Source organism: Myxocyprinus asiaticus, chromosome 37, assembly GCF_019703515.2.
Source record: "Myxocyprinus asiaticus isolate MX2 ecotype Aquarium Trade chromosome 37, UBuf_Myxa_2, whole genome shotgun sequence".
Taxonomy (NCBI): Eukaryota; Metazoa; Chordata; class Actinopteri; order Cypriniformes; family Catostomidae; genus Myxocyprinus; species Myxocyprinus asiaticus.
The window spans coordinates 14433916-14448414 of record NC_059380.1 but is presented as its reverse complement, the minus strand read 5'-3'; the positions used below and the strand labels follow the sequence as shown (position 1 = coordinate 14448414).

Here is a 14499-nt window from a genome sequence, read left to right as displayed (position 1 = left end):
GTCACTTCCATGCTTACGAGCCTACACACCTATAGGCTAAAAACACTGTCTACATTCTATTCAACCATTTCATAGCCACGTAGGCAATAATGACTTCAAACCTAACAGCACTACAGGTTAGTAAATCCAACTCAAACTCTAACAGCCACTGATGTTTTGTTTTTTCCTCTCTCTTTTTTATTAAACCTCAAGGTAAACGGCCAACAGTTTCCTATGTCAGGAAAAGGGGGTGAGAGAACATTCACACCTAACAGCGGTCAAAGTCATTTAGGAAATGACCAATGAGAGAAACTGGAACCATTTAGTAATACAAACACAATAGCCAATAATAGACTGAACTGAAAGGCTTTTTTGTTTTTACGCCAGAATGATAATCCTTTTCCAGATATTAGGTTTTAATTTGTTCATTTAATCAAATTCAATGACAATTGCTCATTGCTATGAGTTTAAACAGCAAAGAGAATTTGATTTGTTGACACCAAACAGATCTCACATCTGCTGGCTCGTAGTAAGGCGTACAAAATAATAACAATGTTTGAATTATCTTCTTAAAAGCAAAAGATTCTGTGTCAGAATCTTCCTCAAGAACCACATCATGAATAGAGTGGCGAAGAGATTACCTTTATCAAGCTATTTTTATCACTGATAAGCGGAGTGTGAACTTCGTTCTTTGGAAGTGTGAAATACCGTCAATGATAGAGCTTTATGATGCAACTGGAATACAGAAGCGTCTTTAATGTACCCTGTTTCAGAGGGCCATAAACTAGTCAAAGAATAACTTTTCTGTCACAGCTCTGAACGAGAAAGAGAGCGAGAGACCAGACGGACGGACACTTGCTTCGCTAAAGTCACACAGCTTGTGCTCTTTTCTCTCTCTTCCTGCCATAAAGACCATTTACAGCCCAGCAACCCCACTGATAGTGAAGCCAGGAGCTTTTTGCAGACAGTCCAAACAAAACACAGAAATAGGGAGCGAGACTATCAGATCTAGAGTTAAGATCACAATGAGATAAAGATCATCAGGAAGTGAACGCTAAAAGGAAGGAGAGAAGAAAATAAAATTAAATGACGAAAATAAAAGTCAACAGACAAATAAAAATTGAAGAAGTGAAAACAACCCAAGACAAACGAGACACATTTTAAAGTAAAAAAAGACTGAAATCAGGCCCAAACAAGCAAAAGGTCTCTTCGCCGTGGGCTGAACCAGAACCAAAGCCATGAAGACACCAGCCAAGAGTCCAGCGCACTCATACAGAGTAGTCTTGATTACATACACATTTGTTCCAACTGATAATTTTTTAAAGTTTAATGAGAACCCTGCCTCTGCCTCCTGCCTCAGAGTTTAGACAGAGAAGTATAAATACGTTCTGCATAGTTACAGACTAACTCTTAATGGACTGTTCCAGAAAACTTCAAAGCGAACAGAACAAGTGATCATCAGTCCGGCCCTTCATACAGTTTATTATCTTAGCAGAAAGAAAAACTCTGGAATAATTGCACCACTAGTTTAGCCGGAAAAGTCATAGTCAGCTTTAGTACATTCATCATATGGAGTATAAAGTATGTCTGAAATTTAATTTTGTAGGACTGCACCACCAAAAGGGTCAAACTGCGTACACAGTGAAGTGACTAAAAGGGTTATGAGATTCAATCCTATTCAAATGTAGCATTATTTTCTATAAATGTGGCACAATTTACCTCAATTCACTCTATATGAGTGGTTGACAAGATTGGAATGTACATAGGTCTTTTAATTGGAAAAAAAGATGAAATGTTCAATTGACAAGGCTGTTGGTAGAGTTTGGAACTGACACAATGGGGAGGTAACCTTTCTGTTGTTTGGCAATATAGATAATGCATACATCTACAGAATAAGAATGTGTAAGCACAATCATTTACATATGTATACCTATACGCCTGCAGATAGTGGTAAAAGGCCATAAAACTACCAGAAACCATGTGCAGTGTGGAGTTAGAGAGGTAGATCTTCAGTAATGGTGAGAATGTTGAATTGTGATTTTGGTCTCCACACCAAATGTGCTGGGGAGGGCGGGGCTCTATAAGGCCTGTTCCTCTCTGATTATCTCACCCCTCCCCTTCCTTTCACTCTTTTTTTTTATGTCTTTTCCAGATCTCCAAACTCATACCAGATGTACAGAATTCACAGATAAGTCATCCATCACTTTGTAGACACTTAAACAAAGGAGGGGAGAGAAGTGTCCCTGAATGCATGGAAACTCCGTACTCAAGAGCTGTGCTAATGGAGGTTGCCATTAACCTGAGCCATGCAGGCCAAGCTAAACAAGGCCTTTTACTCATAATCTGATAACGCAAGTAAACTCTGCTCCAGGCTACTGCACACACCTGGAGCAAAACCGTTGAGGTTTTACATACGTTTTATGTAAAACATTGCACAGCTAGATTGTGATTTGTTTTTTGTAGTTGTTGTTTTAGAATGTACAATTAATACAATTAAAATTGTGATCTGTCCTAATGTGATAATTAAACCACAAAAAGCTGAGATTTAATTAAAGATACAGTGTGCATGTGCTGCCTGCTTCAAAGTGAATGTGTGAAGCCGGCTGTTAATACACCGACAGCACCTCACCATGAGCATCATGCATGCTTTGTGCATACGATGACAGAGAGCAGAGCGCTCATTAACAGTGAAGCGCACAGCACATGTAGACTACCTCTCTCTCTCTCTATGTATGTGTGTATATATATATATTTTATTTCATCACATTTATATAATTTAATCACAGCCTTTTGCAGTTTAATAGGCACATTAAAACATATAGTGTACTGCTTATCCATAGGTGAGAAAGTGTTGTGAAAAACATACAAACTGAAAGTGATTCATATGGTTTTCCGCCAAAATAAAAGTTCAACTTAAATAGACGCAAGAAATTGAAGAAATTGCGATAGAAATATACTACAGACCACTAAAATGTAATATTCAATGTAGTAGTAATAATAATAAATTATATATCAATACTAATTACATTATATTTAGGTAATATCTCACAAGCAAGAGTGCTGTTGTAATAAAACATTTCGTCAATGCTTTCATGCATACTGTGATACTCTGGTGTGCAGCACTGCATTTGACAAAAATAACATTTAAGTTGTGTTTTGTAGTGCTGTGGGGATCTGTAGAAATTTTATTTTGATAAAAATAATGCAATGGTAAGTTGAATAGTAGTTGTTCTGTATTCATTTGATTAAAGTTCTGTGAATTAAGAGTTTGTTTGTTGTTTTTTATGCTAAAGTTTTATTACATTTTAAAAGAAAATTCAGAAAAATAAAAATGGAAAACATGAATTTGGGGGAAAAAAACATACTTACAAATATAATTCCTATGTTATGTTTTGTATAATGGTATTAACATTCAGGTTTACTCAGCAACTCCACAACAGGTGGCAGGGACTGTAAAAAGAGAAACCGTCTTCACTCAAGTGCTCACATAAAAATACACACCAAAAATCTGGTGGGCTGTTTACCAACCCTAAAGCGGGGACCAAAACCACACTCACACAACCCAGGTTGCACATACATACCATCCACTACCCCTCAGCTTTCAAAACAAGCAAGAAAGCCACCAAAGGGTCAGGAACCCATAGTTTACTTTGAGAAGTACACCTCATGAGACTAATTTTTGTGAGCCTAATTTTTCCTCCACCCTAGTGCACTCTCAGAAATATACTTCATAGTACACTAAATGATTCCAGTCATCCTCTGACCTTAAATTTACTTAAATCTATCTGCCGTAATTATTCAATCACATACTAGATTCCCAGATTGAACTAGAACTAAATGATTAGACAAAATAAACAGCCATTTAATATGAAACTTATCTCCTTTATTCAGACTGATCCGTACGATCAGTACTGGTGGCATTGAGGACTCAAGGATAAGCATGGATGTTTGATAAATTGCCATAATCAAAACCAAAGTTACTGCATTTTTGGTAGTTTTCATTAGTTCAGATGGATCAAGTGCAGGAAAAATGTTTAAAGGGAAATAACTGATTTAATTCAATAGGAATTCAGATGATTTTTTTAGCCGGCTTCAATTTAGAATTCACAGGTTGAGAACTCCGATGGTGTCATGAACCAGCAAAAGCCTAACAATTATTCGAGTAATCTGAAAAATTATTTAATAACTCAGATTGCATAAAGTTGTCGAGGTGAAGTCACGTTTGGCTAAAATGCATTCATTAGCCTAAATTTTGATGCACTCTACACTGTAAAATTTTTTCATATTTTTAACGGTAAAATACTGTAAAAAATCTATAGTAAAAAAAGTTAATTGGTTAACGGGTAGTTACCTTAAAATATATGGTAAAACAATTGAATATATTTAAAAAGACAATACATGTAGTTTTACAGTTAAATTTTGTAAAAAAAAATATATATTTTAATGTAAAAAAGTATGGTTTCTGTATAATTAACAGTAAAAATTTATATTATGTTTAACAAGAGAGTACATGTACTTTTTATGGTAAATTATTGTTAAAATTATGGAAAAAACAATAATTGGACGTTCCCAGAATTCCCTGCGTTACCCAGTTCGTTTCATCATATTTTATGGCAATAGTTATGTTTCTTCTTATTTTTAATATCAGTTATTTACATTGGGGTGTTCTGTGTTATATCTGATGTAGTTTAGTTAGTGTTTATTACATTATTTAATTTCACATGCGTTCCCCTGATGGTGTTTAGTGTTTGTGTGAGTGACACTGAAAGCACTGTCTCTACATGTTTATTGGTCATTGCTCCAGGAAGGGCATCTATTGATGACTTCATGTCATCATTTGCTCTTTTGTAATTACTACGGTGATTAACAATACATTATAAAGTGAAAAGCAGATTTTTAGTTTCAGAAGGTTAATATATCAAGTTTATTATTTTATAATATAAACGACGGTAATGCACCGTAAAATATACAGGCATCAAAATTACATCCCATAAAGCCTGAAACATGGTTACCGTATGTTTTACTCTGAATTTCTGGCAACCACAGCTGCCAGGTTTTTACCGTAAATGTAACAGGATTTTTTTTACAGTGTACGATTGAATAACAACAACAAAACATTTGTGCAAACAATATCTAAAGCCAACAGACACCCCAAGCAGATCCATAATATAAAAATGTATATAATTCAAGCTGACAGGGATTGGCTACTTCAGGTGTGCCCAGCTTTTTCTTTAACTAGTTCAACACGATCTAGACATTTCAGTTTAGAACTCAAATATGAGAAAACAGGCCATGGAAATACAATATTTTATCTTTTCAGAAACAATGTCTGCTTACCAATCTTGTTGACGGAGGATGAGTTCCATTCATGGTTAAACATTTAATGGAGATTAAAAATACATTTTATTTGTTTGTTGTTTTTTAACTTTCACTTACTGTACATGCAACACTGAATACAATATTTACAGTAATCACGTCACAGAGAGATGCATGTTTCCACTCATTTCCCCTTCAGGTAAGCCAAAGTTTTATATTGTGTCTGCGGGGCACGAGATGCGCAGCTGTGTGGCTTTAATGGCTCATGTTGAGCTTTGACTAACAGCATACAGAGCTGTGGCTTTATTCAGTAAATAACATTCTCTGGATTCCCCACACTGAGTTTTATCTGTGATAATGGCCATACACTATAAAATATTTAGTGGAAGTGGGACATTACAAACCACTACAACCTTAATCATCATGAAATCTAGTTTACATGAGAAGGATCGCATTTACATTTAAATGGTAGCCTAATTAATGTACACAGAACGGAACACATATTATAATGTGCAGAAAATAACCTTGTTAGATCATATGGATGCAGTCAGAAAGTGTTTGTGCATCCATCAATGCGTTTTTAACTTTTTGCAAGTCCGACGGACATCTTTATCATTACATTATTTTATCTTGCTTCATAAAAGCCTATATTGCAAACGATTGTGTAGATAAATAGGTTTAGAGTGTATTCCAATGTGTTTTTTGCTGAGTTCAATGTGCCCCGCATGGAAATAAATGGCTCCCCTTCTCTCGTGCATCTGGACGTGCAGCACTACAAATCACATGCAGATGAGCTTATAGAGTGTGTCCAGCGGGTCTGTGGAAACTGGATATCATCTGTTTGAATTCTGTTGCATTTCCGAAGTGATGTTGTGTTTTTTCAGGTCCTGCATTATTTTTCAAATCTAAAGTGAAGCGGTCACACAGCTGACACCTCATCGTTATGTGTTCACACCCTCGTCTGTGAACTGCATCACTTTCCACCTTACTTTTGATTTGTCGATTCGGCAATTTTGTAATCGAGGAATTTTTTTTATCAAGTTATCGAATTAAATCGAGTAATCGTAACAGCCCTAACATTCATCAGTTATTTTTACCACCTCCTCCGCTCTCAGGTTAACCCTGACACATTCTCTCCTTGTATAACCCTATCTGCCACAATCTACTACCCACTCCATTTCTCTTCATCTTGATGGAGTCATGAGGCCCAAATCTCAGAGCTAACCAAAATCCACACATGGCCATGTGCAAGCTGGCGATGCCAACACCTTGCTGTTTCCTACTATTGCCATCAATGTCTCTGCGAGCCACGGGGGACCCATTAAAAAAAAAAAAAAAAAATACATACAGGCAGAGCAGAGAAAGTATTTGGACAACTGGAAGGTATTAAGACTTTTTAAGACAGATTTTATACCAAGGCCATGTCCACAGGTTTTTTCCTACAAAAGCTTTTTCTGCTTTTGACTGATATATTGCAGATGGACACCTCAAAATCTGCAGCTTCTGTCAAGACAACAGCATATGATAAAGGAACAATAAGATCATGGAACTAATGCCTTTCAGTTCATGAAAATGCTGCAGTGTGGTTTAATGTTGTCTTTTGTAACTCCTGAAGAACTTAAGTCTGGATATCATAAGCATCTTGAGTCCATATCGATTAACAAAGAGGTGTACAAAAGGCACAGAACATGAATAGGGATTGTAGAGATTAATGGGTATATACAAGTATATTTAACACACAATTTATTGTCAAAATGCCAACTAAATGTAAATATTTTAAAAATAGTTAGATTTTAATGACTGCATATAAGGCAAGCCATGAGGAAAAGTATACCACCTCATGTTAGGCTGTGGCCTACCAACACAAACACTGCTGTTTTGTCAAAGTTATTATCTGCCTGTGCTACTGGTTTGAAACAAGGTAAGACACTTCAAATATAGGTTTACCAATTTACTGGTTGTTTAGCAAGGAGTGTAAATGAATTATTCATTGGCACTTATTAATGAATTGTGAGCTTAATCAGTGATAACAATGGCCCATGTTCCCTGTAATCGTAGGGTACGTGGCATGTCAAAAAAACAGAGTAAAGCTGTGAAAATGAATATGTACTGCCTATGTTTCATGGAACATGCATATCAGACTATACCTATAGGTACAGTCAGATCCAAAAACTTAACATACTTCATGCATTCTACAGATTTATCTAAGGGCCACAAACTAAAGCACTCAGCCAGACCAGGTCAAATTACTCAGCAGTAGGTAAGGCAGTCCTTGATGCGGAACAGCAACAAAGCTACCTGCACAATCTTTCCCTTTTACAGCCTGATATCATGTTTAATGAATGTTGCACAGTCCTATCGGACAAAGGACGATTATTTACCAGCAAAACAAATCTCCCATCTGTTACAGCCAAGACATTCTCAGCTTCAAAAAGTTATATGTGGTTGTATTTGTCATACACCACCACATATATAAATTCAGGCACCAATAAATACCTATCTTACAACATCTTAGACTAGAATCTGACACATCGAATAATATAAAACGCAAAACAGATGACTCATGACTCCCGTTAATGCTTCTGTGTTGAAACTTGTTTATGATAAACATCTTTTGAACCTCACTATGACTAACAAGTGAGCTGCCTTTGTGAAATCTACAGACAAGACAGTATCTTCGCAGAGATGAAACATGGTAAAGGTGTTAAAGATAATACTGGGGAGTAAAATCGTTCCCTTTGAAAATGATATGACTGTGATCTCAGCAGATATACAACGACAATACAGATAACAACTTAGTGACTGTGCCTAGGCTGTGGAGATACATTACACCAAAACCTAATGCCTAACAAGGTTAAATAGAAACTTCCACAAAGCGTTGTATGGTTTGATGAAAAAATCTTCAGAAAGAATAATACCGCTTTTTACATTTTCTACACAATGTTCTGAACTGCTAGTTTCATATATATCCGCATAGGCATGGGGGGGATATATCTGAGAGTTCATACAATGTACGATAAGAGTAAAATAACCACTGCCACTGTTCTGCTGTTTATAAGGCTGACAGGATCTTTCATTTTGGTTAAAGCATATGGCAATGCTGAGGGAAATAACATATTTTAAAAATACATGCAAATACCGCATTTAAATTTTTTGTCTTAAAGACCAGCCTAAAAATTGATTATTTCACATTTAATGTTTTTTTTTTTTTCTTTCTCTCTCTAGACAAATTAATCACTTCCAATAATGTGTACACTAGTTATAGCCTAACTACCCACTGTCAAGCCTTTGAAACTTATGAGAGTTTAGGAAAAGTTATTATGGAACAGTTTGACCAAAGGTGACATGTCAGAGATATAGGCCAATAAAATAGTACTTTAAAAAAAAAAAAAAAAAAGGTTTCTAGTCTGTTACCTCAGAAACATAAAATTACCTCTCTAAACACAACTATGAACAGTTAAACTTTACACTAAGGCCTATTTGTGGTAGACTAGGAAATATATAATAGGTCATTTTAACAGCCCAATGGCCTTCGAGTAATTATAAAATTGAGTATTTATGACTGTTGCTTCATTACTTTGACTCTTATCACACCAGCAGGCCTCCCAAACCTGTCAGAATTTCCAAACTTATGATATATCATTACAAGAAGGCCACAGCTAGGCCTTTTTTAGACTATTACTGATACTTAGAAAGATTTTAATGATAAAAGATTTGCTATCAGAAACAGTTCTGCCAGTATTTAAGTCATTTGAAAACATAAGGCATGAAACTGGACACATGTCATTTGGCATTATGTGACTTTAAATCACTTTCTTTTCAGGACGACTTAGGTTAAGGGTGTTAAAAGAACTTTTAAAAGCGTTGTTAGTAGTTAACGAAGATTAAGTTGTTTCAGCTCGAGATAAGCCGTTTGGACTGGGCGGTTTAATTTACTTACAAATGCACAGTCCTCTTAGGCAAGTCTTGAGGGACATCAGTCATGTCCAAGTGACTGCAGTCGGTCGTATCTAGCGTACACGTACAGTTTTGAGGACACGGTGCGTCCGAGCTCAAACCATTATTGATTAACAGTTCCAGCGTCAAAACCCAATAAAACACATAATATGAAAGTGATCCCATCTGTCCCAGCCACGCCGCCATTTTGTATCCAGTTGTCTCAGCGCTTAACGACTGATCTCTCTCATCCACATACGGACAGATTGGGGTTATTCCGTTTCTCAGAGTACGAGTGATTCGTCTTCATTAAGTTGTATATTTACACAAAGGTAATATCGACTTATATTGCGTTGTTTGGGGACAACACATGAGTCCTGACTTGAAAACTGTCCACAGTAAAACTGTATCTCCCTTGCTGTCCCACGTTAAGTAAATCAAAGGTAAATAACGACAAGGCAATACAAGAAAACTTGTTAAGAAGCCAAAACTAAAAACAAGTTGCGAGCAGCCGTCCTTAAAATGTTGAAAAATGGGTATGCATGGGAGATAAGCGCTTTGTTTTGGCAACAGAGATTCACAAGATCAAATGTATTTCGAGTAGTTTCAATCGTCAACGGTGTTTCTAAAGTTCTTGTAATGTTTTTCTCCCGTGCGTTTCATTATTATGAGAAGGAAAAACACAGTAAATCATGTCCATGAACTCCATATGAACGAAACAAACTTTTCCTATGGGGAAAAAAAACCTTTGAGCCTCTCGCTTCTCCGCAGATTTTATATAAATTTCTTAACAGCGAATTCAGAGTTCATTCAGTCAATAACAATAAACCACTTTTGAAACAAAACGAATGCGAAACAGTTCCAGTAAACCCGTCCGAGTGGTGTGAACTTTGCGGCTCTCGTTCACTCTCTCCAGCAGTCCTGCGCGCGGTGGAAGGAAATTGGAAGATTTTATCCTGATCTCGTGCACGATCCGAAAAAACTCCCGTGATCCAATAATTCCCAATTCCACCTCGCACTTCTGACCGTTTCCACCGCCTGTTCCCCCTTCCTGGACTTTACTTTTCTATTAATCCAAACGTTCTTTCGCTCCACGATGAATACAACAGAAGTTATAAAGATTTTCCCATTAAGCTTCACTATTGGTTCTCTGAGGATGATGGACGGCCCAACTCCGGATCTCACTGGCTGTTTTTGGAGCGCTCGGGCGCCACGATTTTGGACTTGCCAGGGGCCAGCTGTCAGTCACCTCGCGTTGGCTCCGCCCATCTTTCCCACCCAGAGTGCTAAACCGCACTTTCATCGCGTCTTAAAGAGATACTGTTGCGTGCTGAATACTTGAATATAATCATGAGAGAAAACTGTACTATGCCAAACGGACGGAGAGGGAAATAAGCAGTTGACCTTCTTTGCGTTTTATTTATTCATTTTTTTGTAGGGCGAGTTTTGATGCAAAATCCAACAGCAAAATTATACAACAATATTTTTGATCCTTAATTTGACATTTTTCAAGTTGTGCAATTTAAAATGTCTTTGTTGCATACGGTTTAAAAGTAAAAATGCATTGAATTTAATTAAAGATTGCTTAGGCTATGTCAGCAAAAAGTTACTTTAAAGGAATAGTTCACCCAAAAATGTAAATTCTCTCATAATTTACTCACCCTCATGCCACCCCAGATGTGTATGACTTTCTTTTTTCTGCAGAACACAAACGAAGATATTTTTTTTAAGAATATCTCAGTTCTATAGGCCCATGCAATGCAAGTGAATGGTGGCCAAAACTTTGAAGCTCCAAAAAGCACATAAAGGCAGCTTAAAAGTAATCCAAATGTCTTCTTAAGCGATCTAATCGATTTTGGGTGAGAATAGTCCAAAATGTAACTCCTTTTTTGCTGTACATCTTGTCATTGCAGTCTCTAGGCACAATCATGATTTCAGTCACAATTACACTTCCTTGTGCTTGAAGCATACGCAGAGCACTAGATGGCGCTAGGGAGTGTTTAATTGAGCTTGAAATCATGATCACCAAGGAGACTGCTGATGTAAAGATTTATAGTGAAAAAGGAGTTATATTTTGGTCTGTTCTCACCCAACACCAATAAAATCCCTTCAGAAGACATGGAATAAACCACTGGAGTTTTATGGGTTACCTTTAAGTAGGTTTTTGGAGCTTCAAAAATTTGGTCACATTCACTTGCATTGTATGGACCTACAAAGCTTAGATATTTTTCTAAAAATCTTTGTTTGTGTTTTGCAGAAGAAAGAAAGTCATACACATCTGGGATGGCATAAGGTTGAGTTAATGATGAGAGAATTTTCATTTTTGGGAGAACTATTCCTTTACAAATAGCACAGCAATGCGGGCCTTTGTTTTATGTAACCTGTGATAATTTTTGACTTTAAGCTACATTGCTGGAAAATATCTATTTAAATATGTTATCCTATATTTTCATCCTCTTTAATCTAAATGGAATTTGGTTCAGATATTTTGGCCTTCTATTCTGAGACAGCTGTTGACATGTTTTCACATATGATTTATCTGTCAGTGTGCCGCCAGTAAATAATTTGCTTTACAAATAACTTGTAAGTGACACACAAAGAGTCAAGAGATCATAAAGAGACACAGATTAGTGCTTAGGGTAAGCAGCACAAGTAAACTTGAAAACAACAAGACTGCTATGTCACAGTATTAATATAAAAAAATACAGCAATAACTTTAATGTTTAAATGTAATTAAAATAAAATAGAAAAAACAACTAGAACACTTTACACATAACACTTAATTCAGCAAAACACTTGAGCATTCCAGCAAACACTGTTTGGATCAGTTGTAGTCACAAGAATGTGTGCCACTAAACTCATGTGCATATGAAATTATCCTTCCTTTACTTTCTTGCCTGCTCTTTCTTTTTTCTCTCTTTCTCTCTCACTTAGTCTCTCTCACATCTAGTGCTCATCTACAGCTGGAAAAAGATGGAAGACATTCATGCATGGTTAGGCACGTAAAGACATTGGATTTGGTGCCTCTCTGAAAGAAAGAGAACTTAAAGGAATAGTTCATTGTAAAATGAAAATTTTTTCATCAATTACTCACCCTCATGCCATCCCAGATGTATGACTTTCTTTCTACTGTAGAACACAAGATTTTAAGAAGAATATCCTAGCTCTGTTGTTCCTCACAATGCAAGTGAATGGTGACCAGAACTCAGAAGGTCCAAAAAGGACATAAAGGCAGCATAAAAGTAATCCATAAAACTCCAGTGATTAAGTCCATATCCTCTGAAGCAATATGATAGGTGTGGGACCAACAGAACTGAATTATTCTTCTAAAAATCTCTGTTTGTGTTCAGCAGAAGACAGAAAGTCATACACATCTGGGATGGCATACGGGTGAGTAAATGATGAGATAATTTACATTTTTGGGTGATCAGTCCATTTAAGAGGGAGGAAAGTGAAGTCAAATGGGCCTGAACCAGAGTTTTGAAACTGTAGATATTTCAAGGTTGGAAGGGATGCCGTCCCATCTGTGTGCGTTGGATTTTGTATGTGTGTTGGTCTGTGTGTGTTGCAGTCCTGGGCCAATTTATCACGCAGGCCATGAAAGAATCTTCAAAGATAACGAGCACATCTGCTCAAGCTATTTGTCAACTATAATACAGAGAGGCGTGAAACGAGGCCAACACGTTGTGCTATCTCTGGATGGTTAAAGGGTGTGCACTAGCAAGGAAATGCCTGGGTTAATAGGATGCAGAGACATTTGCACATCTCATCCAATCTTCAAAAAAGCGAGAACCCCAAGGAGAAAACACAGCCATACAGAACTGTCTAAATTTCAGATGAGGCACGAATAAAGGATTTATATCCACTGAGCCAAATGTAGATTGCTTTCACTGAGGCTTTATTTAGCTGTAGATTTTGAGACAATTACGGTTGCATAACACCTTCACAATGGCTGCTATTTTCCAGAATTGCTGGCTAAGAAATACTGTCTTTAACTCAAGCCCAGTGGCATGAATCAGGCAGAACTTTGCACAACCACTCTGCAGGTGTCCAAACAAGTATGTAGAGATTTTTTTATTGTGTGTGTACACTAACATTTACATTTATCACTGTTGTTTGTTTAATAAAATGAGTGAATCTCACACACTTGTGCCAAGTTCCTTTCATTCCCCAATGCTCAATGCGTTCCGACCAAAACTGAACATGCTGAAAGATGTCTCCTCCTTGACCTGCTCTTGAGCATTGCACATTGCCCATCGCTTGATGTCATCCTCGTAGAAGGCATGCATTGTTGCAACAGACTTGTGTTAACAGCTTGCTTCTACAAGTGTTTACCTCATTTTCATTTGTACTCAATCAGCACACAAATTCAGACTTGATGTGTAGATCCTGTCTCCCATCTGCTGGCAGGTTGGAGAACACAAACCCTGCACAAATGCAGTGAATCTCATTTGGACAGGAGTGTTTTTATAGGGACAACTCCATAATACGTGATAAAAGAAGCGATGGTCTGGAACGCGTTTTTTGTGTGGTGCAGGCCAGGAATGCAGAGTGTGAAAAGTGACTTCTTTATGGCCTAGCTAAGAGGTGATGCACCTTTGTTTAGCAGCATTCTTTTTTCATTTTATTTTTTTGTTTTTAGGTTTTGCATGTTGCAGTGCTGGCTTTTACTCTGAATAAGTGCAGCATTTGTGAAATCCAAAGTGATGATGGATTTTCAGTATTGCAAAAAATCCACTATAATCTCAAATCAGTGGTGTAATTATGTCATTTGTGCATATGATCTAATAAAGTAAAAAACTCTCACTAAATTATGGAATTGTTCAATGTATACTTCATTTACTAACAACCTTTTCCTCCAAATGCACAGTTGGGTAATACTCAAGCTGTTTGGGGGGAAATAGGGGATGAAATCAACTTCATGCAGCATATGAGAAGAAAGATTGTTGATCAGTCCAAACATGACTTATCTGGATTGATGAACAAAGTTTTACAAATAATTTCACTGTAATTTCAAAACTTTACACAGGGTTTACACAGTGATATCATAGCCTTGAATCTACAGAAACTCCAGTACATAATATTTTAACTTACTTCTTCAATGGAGGCCATTGAACATGAAAGCCCGGCCGGGGAAATGTAATTTAACAATAAAGTTACACAATCCTCATTCCCATCCACTACAAATGAGATAATGGCATATGCTTGGGGGACAGATTTATTGGTAATTTATCAATGTCATTACATTATATTAACTGACTGATGAGC

At 36.8% G+C, this 14499-nt stretch overlaps 1 protein-coding gene across 1 annotated transcript in view; it reads right to left on the bottom strand.

Annotated features, from left to right (window-relative positions):
• The window catches only part of LOC127428058 (leucine-rich repeats and immunoglobulin-like domains protein 1), a 66952-nt gene extending 56497 nt beyond the window's left edge, over nucleotides 1-10455 (bottom strand). Inside the window, exon 1 of the mRNA XM_051676098.1 lies at nucleotides 9236-10455. Coding sequence (XP_051532058.1) covers nucleotides 9236-9438 — 203 coding nt within the window. The 5' untranslated portion in view covers nucleotides 9439-10455. The remainder of the gene's footprint in view (nucleotides 1-9235) is intronic.
• Nucleotides 10456-14499: the final 4044 nt, after the last annotated feature.